Source organism: Scyliorhinus canicula, chromosome 17 (assembly GCF_902713615.1).
Source record: "Scyliorhinus canicula chromosome 17, sScyCan1.1, whole genome shotgun sequence".
Taxonomy (NCBI): Eukaryota; Metazoa; Chordata; class Chondrichthyes; order Carcharhiniformes; family Scyliorhinidae; genus Scyliorhinus; species Scyliorhinus canicula.
The window spans coordinates 127,519,605-127,532,787 of NC_052162.1; the positions used below are offsets into that span (position 1 = coordinate 127,519,605).

Genomic DNA, 13,183 nt, shown 5'->3' on the forward strand with positions numbered 1-13,183 from the left:
CCATTTAGTCCCCTGACATTCCAGGTGATCAGCCTGGTTGGGGGCACACACAAAATAACTCCCCCGCCCCCCAGTACCATCCCCCAATAGCCCCACCCCTGCCATTTACTGACTGTATTCTACCCCTCCACCTGACTCCCTTTTGTTTTTTGTTTTTTTTTATTAAGGGGCAATTTAGCATGGCCAATCCACCTACTGTGCACATTTATTTTGGGTTGTGGGGGTGAAACTCACGCAGACACGGGGAGAATGTGCAAACTCCACACAGACAGTGACCCAGAGCCGGGATCGAACCTGGGACCTCAGCACCGTGAGGCGGTTGTGCTAACCACTAGGCCACCCTGCCCACCTGACTCCCTTGACTAGCCAATTTGCTAGCCCGGTGATTCATCCCTCCGGTACCCACTTGTCTCACTCCCATTGTTTCCCGGATCTCATCTCCCCACTCCCCAGCACACCATCCCCCACTCCGACCCACTGGAGCAGTCTCACTAAGATGGGAAAGATCAAACAAGATGTAAACATCAAACAGCGAGGCTGCTCCAGGTACAATACAGTTCCAGCTGTGTACACAGAAAAGTGTTAATCCCCGTCCCTTTCTGAGGATTAATAAAATAACACCGCAATAACCCAATACCTGTACATCACCCATCCGAAACAAACGTAAAAACCATAGACATAAATGAAACAAAATCCCCCAACCAAATCTTTAATCCCCATTGCTGACCGGCCACCCCTTTGTTACAATAAAGGCTCCAGCGCCCGAGAGTCCGACAAAAGGTACCCGCCACAGCAGAAAAAAAGGGGGGGAAAGCAACAAAATAAAGGAAAAAGACCATACGAGAGGGGGGGGGGAATCTCCTTTTCCCCCCCCCCCCCCGCCCCCCTCGCCAGGCCCCACGGGCAAAAGCTGCCCAAAAATACACCACATGGCACCTTTAAAGCAGTAAACAGTCGACCCGCAGTCCAGGCACAGTAGGCATCCCCTCAAACGGTAACTCTCGGACACTCGCTTGCATCCGTGGGTCCTTTTTTCGAGACCAGCCCCTGATCCCTCGCCAAGTCCATCGCTTCTTCGGGCTCGGAGAAGTAGTGGTGTTGGCCCTGATGCGTAACCCAAAGACGGGCCGGGAAGAGCAGACCAAACTTCACATGCTTCTTGAACAACACCTCCTTAACTTGTTTAAAGGCTGCTCGCCCCCTAGCCACCTCCTGGCTTAGGTCCTGATAAATGCGAAGAACACTGTTATTCCACGTGCTACTCTTGGCGTTCTTTGCCCACTGCAGCACCCGCTTCTTCTCCACAAGCCTGTGGAACCTGATCACCATAGGACGGGGGGGGGGGGGGGCGGGGACCGACCCACCGGATGCATCTGTCTAGCCTGTATTCTGTGTACCCCCTCCAGCTCTGGCGGTCGCGGAAAGGCTTCAGCCCCCCATCAGCTGCATCAACAGGTCCGCCACAAACGCTGTGGCATCAGCTCCCTCAGCCCCCTCCGGGAGGCCGATGATCCTCAGAGTTTGTCAGCGGGCTCTATTTTCCAGTTCCTCTACTCTGTCCAGCAGTCTTCTCTGTCTCTCCTTCAACCTATCGACTTCTAGCGCAGCAATCGTCTGTGCATCCGCCTGCTCCTCCACCGCATCTCCCAGCTCCTTAACTTTTTGTCCTTGGCATCCAGTCTCTGGTTCAACTGATCCACTGCCTTCTGAAGTGGGTCCAAGTTATCCCGCTTCAACAACTCAAAACTGCTTTTATCACCTGCAGCATGTTTTCCAGCGCTTGCTGAATCGCTGGGTCCGAGGTCCATCTTTGCTCCCAGGTCAGCCTCCCCTGCACCTTGCCTTTGTCCCTTCCTCTCCCGTTTTCGCTGCTTTCTGCTCTCCCCGCGGTTCCATACAGCTCTGCCCGCTCCTCAGCACCTCCATGGCCGTCCTTTCAGCGCTCCACAGTCGCGCAAAACCGGGGAACCAGGTCCTCAAATCCCGCCGGAGTGAGAGCTACCGAATGTGCGGCTCACTCACTCATCGCCGCCACCGGAGGTCCCTTCCGCTCATCTTTTAATATATTCTTTGATGAGATGTGGGTGTCGCTGGCAAGGCCAACATTTGTTGCCGATCCCTAAATCTCCTTTGAGATATATGCATTGCTAGGCCATTTCAGAGGGTGTTGCTGTGGGCCTGGATTCACAAGTAGGCCATACCGGGTAAGGACGGCAGATTTTCCTTCCCTGAAGGGGGACATTAGTGAACAAGGCGGGTTTTATTTTATTTTTTACAAATTTAGTGTACCCAATTCATTTTTTCCAATTAAGGGCCAATCCACCTACCTTGCACAGCTTTGGGTTGTGGGGGTGAAACCCACACAAAAATGGAGAGAATGTGCAAACTCCACACGGACAGTGACCCAGAGCTGGGATCGAACCTGGGACCTCGGCGCCGTGAGGCAGCAGTGCTAACCCACTGCGCCACCGTGCTGCCCCAGATGAGTTTTATGACAATCCATGATAGCTGTCATGGCCACCATTACTACTTCATTCCAGATTTTTAATCCATGACCCGCAGAGAGTATTAACGTGCCTCTCTGGTTTGGTAGCCTAGTGATATTACCACAATGCGCCCCCCTAAAGCTGCCTCCACAACCCTCCTCTCCAGTTCCCTACTCTATCCCACTATGGCCTGCTTCCATTCCCTCAACCCCTGGGCTCTCTCCCTTCACCTCCAACTATTGTTTCTTCTTCTCCAACTGTTATTTCTTCTCTCCCCCCCCCCCCCCCCCCCGCATCATGGGCTTTCCCTCTCTCTTCCTTTCCCACTCTAGTCTCTTTCCCATTACCCACATCACCCCCTTCCCGCCACCCTTTCTCCACCCCTTCCCCCAAACCACCAAGCAACCACTGGGTTCTCTCTCCCCTCCTACCCTCAGCCTACCTGTGGCCTTTCACTCCCAAATCCCTGGAGAAGATCCTGTAATCCCCCCCCCCCTCCCCCCTTCCCCCATCCCAGCCCCCCACAACCTCCCCTCCACCCCGACTTGCTACCCTCAGTTGGTCCAGGTTTTGGTAATCACTTTGGGACGAAGCAACGGCGTTATGGAATGAGCATGTTTTGTGTTTTTGTCGCAGGGAAGGGAGATGTTGCCTAAGCTTTCCGTCTCAGGACAAACATAAGAATGCCAAATTTCAAAGGATCACAAGGGACGGTTGCGATAAAATATCTTTAACATCACACTAGAAATTAGCTGACAATTACTCCTTAAACAATGCTAATCAATAGAGTGATGCAATAACCCGTAACTGCTATCTTTATTCCCAATCAAACAACAAAAAAACATATCCGATCCCAATCCACTTTTAAATACAGTTAACACTCAGGACTACTTCAGAGCTGTCTTGAAACTTCACTTTGAACACGGGAGATCTTTCGACATTGCTTTAAAGAAAGAAAACTGACCCTGTCAGAACAATGCAGAATATCTCTGGCTGTATTTCTTCAGAAAATGCCCTCAGCTTGTTTCAGCTTGCCTTCCAGCCGCATAACTATTTCTCTGAACTGTTTGGAAAATAAACTGCTGGTCTGTTTACAGACAGATCTTTAACTGAACTGCTCGAGAGCAGATGCTTAATTTCTGTTCACATCCCAATCTAAAACAAAATGACTTTCCTGCAAATTGCTTGGTACTCCAGCTCCTCCCAGTACTTACATCACCTTACTAAACTGAAACACAATGGGCTGGATTCTCCATTTCAGAGACTAAGGGCGGAATTCACTGTCCCGCACACCTTGGGATTCTCCATCTCACCAGACTGCCAATGAGGTGCCCCATTTTGGGCAGCCCCACGGCGTCCGGAAATCCCCCGGCTGCCGGCTCAACTGTGAATCCCGGCAGTGGAAACTCCATCCCTAAGTGCTGACACCGTCGGGCCCCACCATCTTCCCTGCTTGCATACTGCCAATCACCACCTTCACCTCTTCCTCCCCCCTCCACTGGCTCCTCCAACCCTGCCCTTTCCTTCTCCCCCAGCCTTGGATACTCTAGCCCAGCCAAATACTCTCTTATCTCCCACTCCTCCACTGGCTCAGACTTATGCAGGTCTTATGGAACTCCTTGAACACCTTATTAATCTGTTCTGGAGCCACCACCAACCCCCCCATCTTCTCCCGCACCCGAACTATCTCCCTCGCTGTGGCCTCCATACGTAGCTGACATGCCAACATATCCCTCTACTCATAGACAGCTCCCCTCACCCTTCTTTTTTTTAACTGTTCTCAAAGAAGTCGATCAACAGCTGCCATCTCAGGGCAAAACTCCTCCACAGACCCTCTCAAGGTGAACTTTATCTCTTCCAGCCTAAGAAACTTTGCCAGGTCACTCACCCATACTCCCGGTTTCGGGCACCCTGAATCGCCACCACTACTGGGCTTGTGGAGTACCTGGCTGGCGAGAATGGTAAAGGCACCGTCAACGATTCCCCCAAACTCGAGTCTTTACAAGAGACTACATCCAGGCCACTATCGATGCGCCAGAGCATAACATTCCACTTGGCGCCTGGCGGCCACCTCGATTTTCGGCTGACGTGTGATTCTCCTCCCAGTCGCGGTTCGTGATTCTGGTGTCAGCCGATGGAGAAGCCAACGCAATGTCTCCCAACAATCTACCTCCCAGGGAACCTTCTTAATCCGGACAAAAATCCATTAGTCGAAGCATTTCTGATGCTTTAACTGCCACTCTGGCTCCCAAAAAGCCGAGCTGTCTTGCAAACCACGATTTTTAAAAACACCACTGCAGCAGTCACAAACCCACATGGACCTCGGCTTTAAACCTTGACTGCACCAAATACATATACTACAATATACCTGAAATTCCTACATTCATCACAGAGTCGACTTGCCAACCTACTGACGCCCTTTAATAATAATCTTTATTGTCACAAGTAGGCTGACATTAACTCTGCAATGAAGTTACTGTGAGAATCCCCTAGTCGCCACATTCCGGCGCCTGTTCGGGTCACAGAGGGAGAATTCAGAATGTCCAAATCACCTAACAGCACGGGCAGGATTCTCCGACCCCCCGCCGGTTCTCCGAACCGGCCGGGGGGCGGCGTGAATCCCGCCCCCGCCGGCTGCCGAATTATCCGGCGCTGGGATTTTGGCGGAGAGGGGGGCGGGGAATCGCGGCGCGCCGGTCGACGGCTGCTGGCAGCGGCCCCCCTGGAGATTCTCCAGCCCGCGATGGGCCGAGTGGCCGCCCATTTTTTTTTTGCCGGTCCCATCGGCGTAAATCAGAGTAGGTCCTTACCGGCGGGACCTGGCGGCGCGGGCGGCATCCGGGGTCCTGGGGAGGGGGGGGGGGATCTGGCCCTGGAAGTTGCTCATGGTGGCCTGGCCCGCGATCGGGGCCCACAGTTCCACGGGCGGGCCTGTGGCGTGGGGGCACTCTTCTTCTGCACCAGTGGCTATAGCGGTCCGCCATGGCCGGTGCGGAGACGAAGCCCTCTGCGCATGCGCTGGGACCTGGCGCTCCCGCACATGCACCAACTCGTGCCGGCCGGTGGAGGCCCTTCGGCGCCGACTGGCGTGGTGCTAAGCCCCTTCCCCGCTGGCCGGCGCGGGGCAAACCGTCAGCCTAGCCCCTGAAGGTGCACTGGAGTTGCCTGCCCACAGAATCCCGCCCGTGCTCTTGCAATATAAATTAGAACATAGAACATACAGTGCAGAAGGAAGCCACTCGGCCCATCAAGTCTGCACCGACCCACCCAAGCCCTCACCTCCACCCTATCCCCGTAACCCAATAACCCCTCCTAACCTTTTTTTGGTCACGAAGGGCAATTTATCCTGGCCAATCCACCTAACCTGCATGTGTTTGGACTGTGGGAGGAAACCGGAGCACCCGGAGGAAACCCATGCAGACACGGGGAGAACGTGCAGACTCCGCACAGACAGTGACCCAAGGCGGGAATCCAACCTGGGTCCCTGGCGCTGTGAAGCCATAGTGCTAACCACTGTGCTGCCCAAATTAGTGAGAGAGTTAGAAATGTGGCACTGTTGCGCTTGTCCCGATGAGTGCCAGGCGAAAGGCTTCGGTGGTGCCACTCTCTTTTCAGCAATGCTCAAGAGCTGTACTACCCAGCAACAGTTCAGTGTTTTTCTCCCCTTCCAGGACTGACTCACAGCCATCAGGCCTCCTCGGCGAACGACGAACCTAGACGTCCCATTCAGGTAAAAGGCAATGGGCTGAAACTCAGTGATGAGGATGTTGATGGTGTGTGTGTGTGTGGGGGGCGGACTCTCCAGGAAATGGTGCGCCAGCCAATGATAAACATTATAATTGCTGAGAGGGGTCCCAGTGTCCCCCATCGTCAGTGCCCAGACAGCCACACCAGACTGCAGATCTGCTGTGTTTACAGTGCAGGTATCATCAGAGCTAAGAGAGGTTCCAGTATTTATACCATAAACCGTAGAACCAAAAGACGGCCATTCGGCCCATCGAGTCTGCTCCGCCCATTCAATGCTAATCCCCAACTCCATTTTCCCGCCTTTTCCCCATAAACCCTCGATTCCCTCACTGATTAAAAATCTATCTGTCTCGGCCTTGAACATACTTAACGGCCCAGCCTCTCCAGCTCTCTGCGGGAAAGAATTCCACACATTCCCCACCCTCCGAGAGGGGAAATTCCTCCTCACCTATGTCTGAAATGGGGCGGCCCCCTTACTCTGAGATTCTGCCCTCTGGTCCTAGACTCTCCCACAAGAGGAAACATCCTCTCAGCATCGACCCTGTCGAGCCCCCTGAGAATCCTGTCTGTCTCAATAAGGTCGCCTCTCATTCTGCTAAACTCCAATGAGGACAGGCCCCAACCTCTCCTCATAAGGAAATCCCGCCCTACCCGGGATCAACCGAGTGAACCTTCTCGGGACCGACTCTTAATAGGTATCCCTATACTTACAGTTCAGGTATTGCCCAGAGGTATTCCAGTGTTTACAGTGCAGTGTCAGGAGTTAATACTTCATGCAGCCCTGCAGCCCCTCTATCCTTCTGACATCAGAATCCATACAGTGCAGAAAGAGGCTATTTGGCCCATCTGCACCATCCACCCACTTCATCCGACTTTCACTGGCGACCATCATCATCATGTGTCCTGGAATTAAATCTCATCATCTATTTTCTCCTTTGAGACCCTGCCAAGAACCTCGCCTCTTGCTAACGTGACTTCCTTCGCCTCAATGTCTGTTGTCGGGGTTTTCTTTTTTAATGACCCGGTTTACGCCTCTGTGAAGCAAGTAGGTGACACCATGGACTGGGCGAGTCAGAAGGTTGAATTGGTTGGAGCCAAGCCCCTGCATTCCAGAGACTCCAGTCCACCCACGGTCTAGCGCTGGCACGCACCCAGTACCAGTCCGAAGGGAAGATACCACGGATAGAGGCGGCACGGTGGCACAGCGGTTAGCAGTCTCAGCGTCACGGACCCGGGTTCGATCCTGGCCCCATTTCCTTTTCTTTTTTCTTATATTCCCTTTTCTTCCCATGTACTTAATGATCTGTTGAGCTGCTGGCAGAAAAATACTTTTCACTGTACCTCGGTACACGTGACAATAAACAAAATCCAATCCAACTACTGTCTACGACGCCAAGGTCCCAGTTTCGATCCTGGCTCTGGGTCACTGTCCATGTGGAGTTTGCACATTCTCTCCGTGTCTGCGTGGGTCTCACCCCCACAACCAAAAGATGTGCAGGGTAGGTGGATTGGTCACACTAAATTACCCCTTAATTGGAAAAAAGACCGAATTGGGTACTTTAAATTTTTTTAAAAGGTAGCACGGACTCTATACTGGAAGAGGAGCGCCCCCCACGGCCAGCATTTACCCCTCTGCTGAGAAACAGGCGACCTGGTCATTTATATCATTGTTGATTGTGGGATCTTGCTGTGCCCTCCGCTCAAGTTTTCCACAAGATCGACTACAAGTTTCAAACCCGGGAGAGAGATTTTTGTTACCCAGAAGGTTTTGGAGGGATTAATTTGTTCTTAATCTAGGACAAAAGTTCGGCACAACATCGTGGGCTGAAGGGCCTGTTCTGTGTTGTATTTTCTATGTTCTAAAAGGCTGGGAATCCTGCAGCGTGTACGGCACAGCACCACCTGACTCCTTGTCCACCATCCATCTACAAGAGAAAAGTCAGGAGTGTGATGGAATCATTTCCACTTGCCTTGCAGCTGTCTCTTTGGTCTGTGGACATGATTCTTGCTTGCGGGTTTTGATTGCATTTGAATGCGCGAGGTCCCGGGTTCCAATCGTGGATGAACCCTGCAAAACGCCAGCATCAGGTGTGAAATGATGAGGGACGTAGAGAGGAAGGAACCTTTCTCCTGAGTGGCAGGGGTCAATAATGGGGGGAAGGGGATGCATGGATTTTAAGCTAAGGGGCAGGAGATTTAGTGGGGATTTCAGCCAAAATATTTTCACCCAGACAGTGGTGGAAACTCACCGCCTGGAAGGTTAGTAGAGGTGGGAACCCTCACAACATTTAAAAATATAGGTTTTAATTGATTTTCACATTTTATATTTTAGCTTCAACGTTGGGTTACCGGTGTCGAGTAACATTTTACAAAAGCAGTCAGGGTGCGGTTCTGGTTTACACAAGTGAGAAAGTTAAAAAGTCAACCAAAACACAAACAGACTTCCGGTCGCTGCTATGGGGTGAGTGGTCACACATTTGGCAGCTCCCGCTCAAGGCGGCTTTTTCTGACCGATTCCCCCACTTGTAGGGTGGATGTTTTGGTGAAGAAAGTTAAACTCCACTGATGGGGCTGGTGGATGGATCCACGGACCAGGGGCGGTATTCTCCGACCCCCCTCAAGGTCGGAGAATTGTCCGGGACCGGCGTAAATCCCACCCCCGCCGTGGCCGGAATTCTCTGCCACCTGGGAATCGGCGGGGGCGGGAATCACGCCGCGCCGGTCAGCGGGCCCCCCGCCGCGATTCTCCGGCCCGCGATGTGCCAAAGTCCCTCTGCTGTCAGGCGTCTCCCGCCGGCGTGGATTAAACCACCTCTGGTGCCGGTGGGAGCAGGCCCCGGGGTCCTGGAGGGGGTGCGGGGTGATCTGACTCCGGGGGGATGCCCCCACGGTGGCCTGGCCTGCTATCGGGTCCCACCGATCGGCGGGCGGGCCTGTGCCGTGGTGGCACTCTTTCTTCCGCCACTGCGCATGTGCCGGGGTGACGTCAGCGGCCGCTGACGCTCCGGCGCATGCGGGGACTCACGCCGGCCGGCGGCCAGCTGTTCACGCTGGCAGGCAGGGCGCCAAAGGCCGTTGGCGCCGGTCGGCGGGGCGCCAACCACTCCGGCGGGGGCCTAGCCACTCCGGTACGCCAGGACCCCCCACCCCGCCGGGTAGGGGAGAATCCCGGCCCAGAAGTGGGCCAAAAGAAGGGAACAGTTGGAGCAGAAAAATGTTCATGCACCACAGGTCAAGATAGCAGAGGATAAAGGGTCTACCCTGCCTGCCAAGTGATCAACGGAGCAGCTGGTGGACTTCTTACATGAGAAGTTCAGTTGGCAGAGGAAGGAAGTCCAGGAAGACCTAGACTAGGTGGTGGCACCTTTAAATGTGGAAATTGACGATGAGGAACTACTGAGTCCCAGGGCCAGGCTATTCAGAAAGTGGAGGAGATGGTGGGGGAACACGAGGAGCAGCAGGCAAATGAGCCACTGAGGATGATGGTGGTGCGTCTCCACCGATTCCTGGATAAGGAGAAGATATTGAGATGGGTGAAGCAGACAAGGAGGTGCACCTGGAAAGGAAACGAGCTTTGGATGTACCAGGATCTGGGCGCGCGGACCTGCCGAAGAGCAGAGCAGTGTTCAATCGGGTGAAGGCTGCCCTCCTTAAAAGGGGATGAAGTTCGGGATGTTGTACCTGGTCAGCCTCTGGATGACTTTCAACAGCTGAGAACGTTATTTTGGGACACCAGAGGAGGCGATGGAGTTTTTATGAGGCAATGGACTGGCAGGAGAAGGAGGACATTGAACTGTGGAGGAGCTATGAGGAGATATTTGCTTTTTCTGTCTTTTTCATTTGTTGGTTGTTGGAGGACGGTGGTGATGACGGTCTGTGAGTGTGGGATCAGTGGTGGCAGCATCTGAGGCTGGAAGGTGCCTCGGTGTGGGCACTGATTTGCGACAACCACATGTTTGCACCGGGAGGGGGTTGGACATGCGGTTTCGGGGGTGGCGACAGGCAGGCATCGAGCGGTTTGGAGACCTGTTTGTGGAGGGCAGTTTGCAAGCTTGGAGGACCTGGAGGAGGAATATGAGCTACCCAGCGGGAACGGATTGAGATACTTACAGGTCCGGGCTTTGTGATGAACCAGGTGCCGTCCTTTCCCGGATTGCCGCCCTCGGGGTTGCAGAATAAGGTGTTGTCGAAGGAGGTGGTAGGGGAGGGGAAGGTATCTAGGGTTTATAAGGAGCTGTTGGACTAGGAGGGTTCCTCGATAGGAGATGTTAAGCGGAAATAGGAGGAGGAAGAGGGGGAGGAAATGGAGGCCGGGTTGTGGGAACAGGCCCTGAGGAGGTTGAATGCGTCCTCTTCGTGTGCGACGCTCAGGTTTATCCAGTTTAAGGTAGTTCATAGGACACACATGATGGCGGCTAGGAGAGGAGGTGTTTTGAGGACAGGTGTGGACAGTGTGCGGGGAGGCTCAAACCTGCTCACATGTTTAGGCATGACCGAAACTGAAGTGGTTCTGGCAGGGTTCGCGGATGTAATGTCCGAGGTGTTGAGGGTGAAGATGGTCCCGAGTACAGAAGTGGCGATATTTGTAGTGTCGGAAGACCTGGGAGTCCAGGGGGGCGAGAGAAGCCAATGTCCTGACCTTTGTCTCTCTGGTAGCCCGGAGATGGATTTTGCTGGAGCGGAGGGACTCAGAGCCACCAAAACCAGGGGTGTGGGTGAGCGACCTGGCAGAGTTCCTACGGTTGGAGAGAATCAAGTTCGTCTTAAGAGGGTAGGTTGATGGGTTTTCCCGGAGATCGAAGCCGTTCATCGACTTCGTCAACGAGAATTGAGGTGTCGGGAGCTGGGGGGGGGGGGGGGGGGGGGGGGGGGGGGGGGGGGGGGCAGGGGGTCGAAAAGGGTTAAAATGGGGAAGACAAGATTGGAGGAGGGGAATGGCAGGGGTCTTGGGTTGTTGATTAGCTAGTTATTTATTTATTATGATGTTCCTGTTTGTTCTTGCTCTTGATTTTATTTGTACTTACTGTTTATTCAAATGCTTCAATAAAAATACTTTTAAAATAAAATACAAACAGACGAGGCTCACTATAAATATTTACAATTGCCTGCTTGGTCTACCTTTGGTGGCTATGGGCCTTATTTGGCTGGTCTGTCTCCTGTTGTCGGCCTGGCTTGTGCTTCTCCACTTGTTACTTCCTCTGCTCCTCCCTCTTTTTGCCCTTGGAGCTATCCCACTGCAGCTGTGCTCCTTGTGTTTTGCGATCTTCTAGTGGGTTTCGACTCCTTCCCCACACCCCCTTACCCTTCCTTTGCTATCTGTTGTTCGTCAATGCACCCACCCCTCTTCTATTGGCTGTTGGCTACAAACTGGTCCTGAAACAAGTCAGTAAACGGCTTTTAGGACTTGTGGAAGCCCTCTTCCGACCCCCGGATGGCGAATTTGATTTTCTCCAGTTGGAGAAAGTCCAACAGGTCGGCCAGCCAGTGCGCAGCTTTGGGTGGTGCTGCTGATCACCAGCCGAGCAGGATTCTTCGGCGGGCGATTAGGGAGGCAAAGGCAAGGGCGTCAGGCCCCCTCCCCATGAAGAGTTCTGCCTGGTCTGACACCTTGAAGATTGTCACCCGCGGGCAAGGTGCTACCCTCACCCCCACAACCTTGGACATTGCCTCATAGAAGGCTGACCAGAACCCGGCAAGTCTGGGACATGCCCAGAATGTGTGGCTGTGGTTGGCAGGGCTTCCCCAGCACTGTTCACATTTGTCCTCCACCTCCGAGAAGAACCTGCTCATTCGGGTTCCAGTTAGGTGTGCTCCGTGCACCACTTTCAGCTGCATTAGGCTTAGCCTTGAGCATGTGGAAGTGGACTTTGCCCTGTTCAGTGCTTCGCTCCACAGCCCCCACCCTATTTCTATCTCTAGTTCTTCCATTTTTCCCATGTCTCGCCCAGCAGGGAACGTGCCTCTTCGAGCAGTCGTCCATCTCGGTCCCCGCAGTTACCCCTTCCTAAGTTGCCCACGTCCAACAGCTCCCACCCAGGCATTGCCTTCTTCCAGACCCTTCCATCAGAGAGGAGGTACAGAAGTCTGAAGACTCGCACATCCAGACATAGGAGCAGCTTCTTCCGCACAGCTACAAGACTCCTCAACGACTCCCCCTCGGACTGATCTGTTCTCTGTAAGACACACTATTCACGACGCCCTATGCTGCTCTCGCTCATGTATTTGCTTCGTTTGGCCCCTTGTTCCGCACTGTAACCAATCATTGTTTGTCGATGTACCATTTGTCAATGTTCTCTGCAGAAAAATACTTTTCACTGTACATCGGTACATGTGACAATAAATCAAATCAAATTAAAATCCTCTATGACTTTTCTTTTTTTTAATTTATAATACCCAATTCTTTTTTTCCAATTAAGGGGCAATTTAGCGTAGCCAGTCCACCCACCCAGCAAATCTTTGGGTTTGTGGGGGTGAGACCCACGCAGACACAGGGAGAATGTGCAAACTCCACACGGTCAGTGACCTGGGGCCGATTTCGAACCCGGGTCCTCGACGCCACAAGGCAGCAGTGCTAACCAGCTCCTAAACAGCTCCTCTACCATTGAGTGTCCATGGGTATCTTGTCGTCTCTTTGCGGAGGAAGTTTTTGATTTTTAAGTGTCATGGCTCGTTCTCTTTGGGCAGTAGCAACCTCTCTATCAGCTCCTCTAACATTGCTAGTTTGCCGCCTGGGTAGAAGTCCCTAACCATCAGTGTCTCCCCCCCCCCCCCCCCCCCCCCCCGGCCCGGTCTTGTCTCCACCTCTTTTTATTAATGTTTTTATTAAGGCATTTATATGGGTGGCATGGTGGCGCAGTGGTTAGCACTGTAAACAACTCCTCCTCCACAAACAATAGTACTCAATACCGGGGCCCCGCAAGGCTGCGTACTTAGCCCCCTATTATACTCCC

General features: G+C 53.2%; 1 protein-coding gene across 3 annotated transcripts in view; it reads left to right on the forward strand.

The window, feature by feature from the left end:
• Positions 1-13,183, forward strand: part of LOC119951740 (RING finger protein 212B-like) — a 108,782-nt gene that overhangs the window by 49,658 nt on the left and 45,941 nt on the right. For 2 of the 3 annotated variants that reach the window (XM_038775049.1, XM_038775050.1), the window contains exon 11: positions 6,158-6,216. The exons of the other annotated variant lie outside the window; for it this stretch is intronic. In XM_038775049.1, the coding sequence (XP_038630977.1) occupies positions 6,158-6,216 (59 nt within the window). The remainder of the gene's footprint in view (positions 1-6,157; positions 6,217-13,183) is intronic. 3 annotated transcript variants of the gene reach the window in all.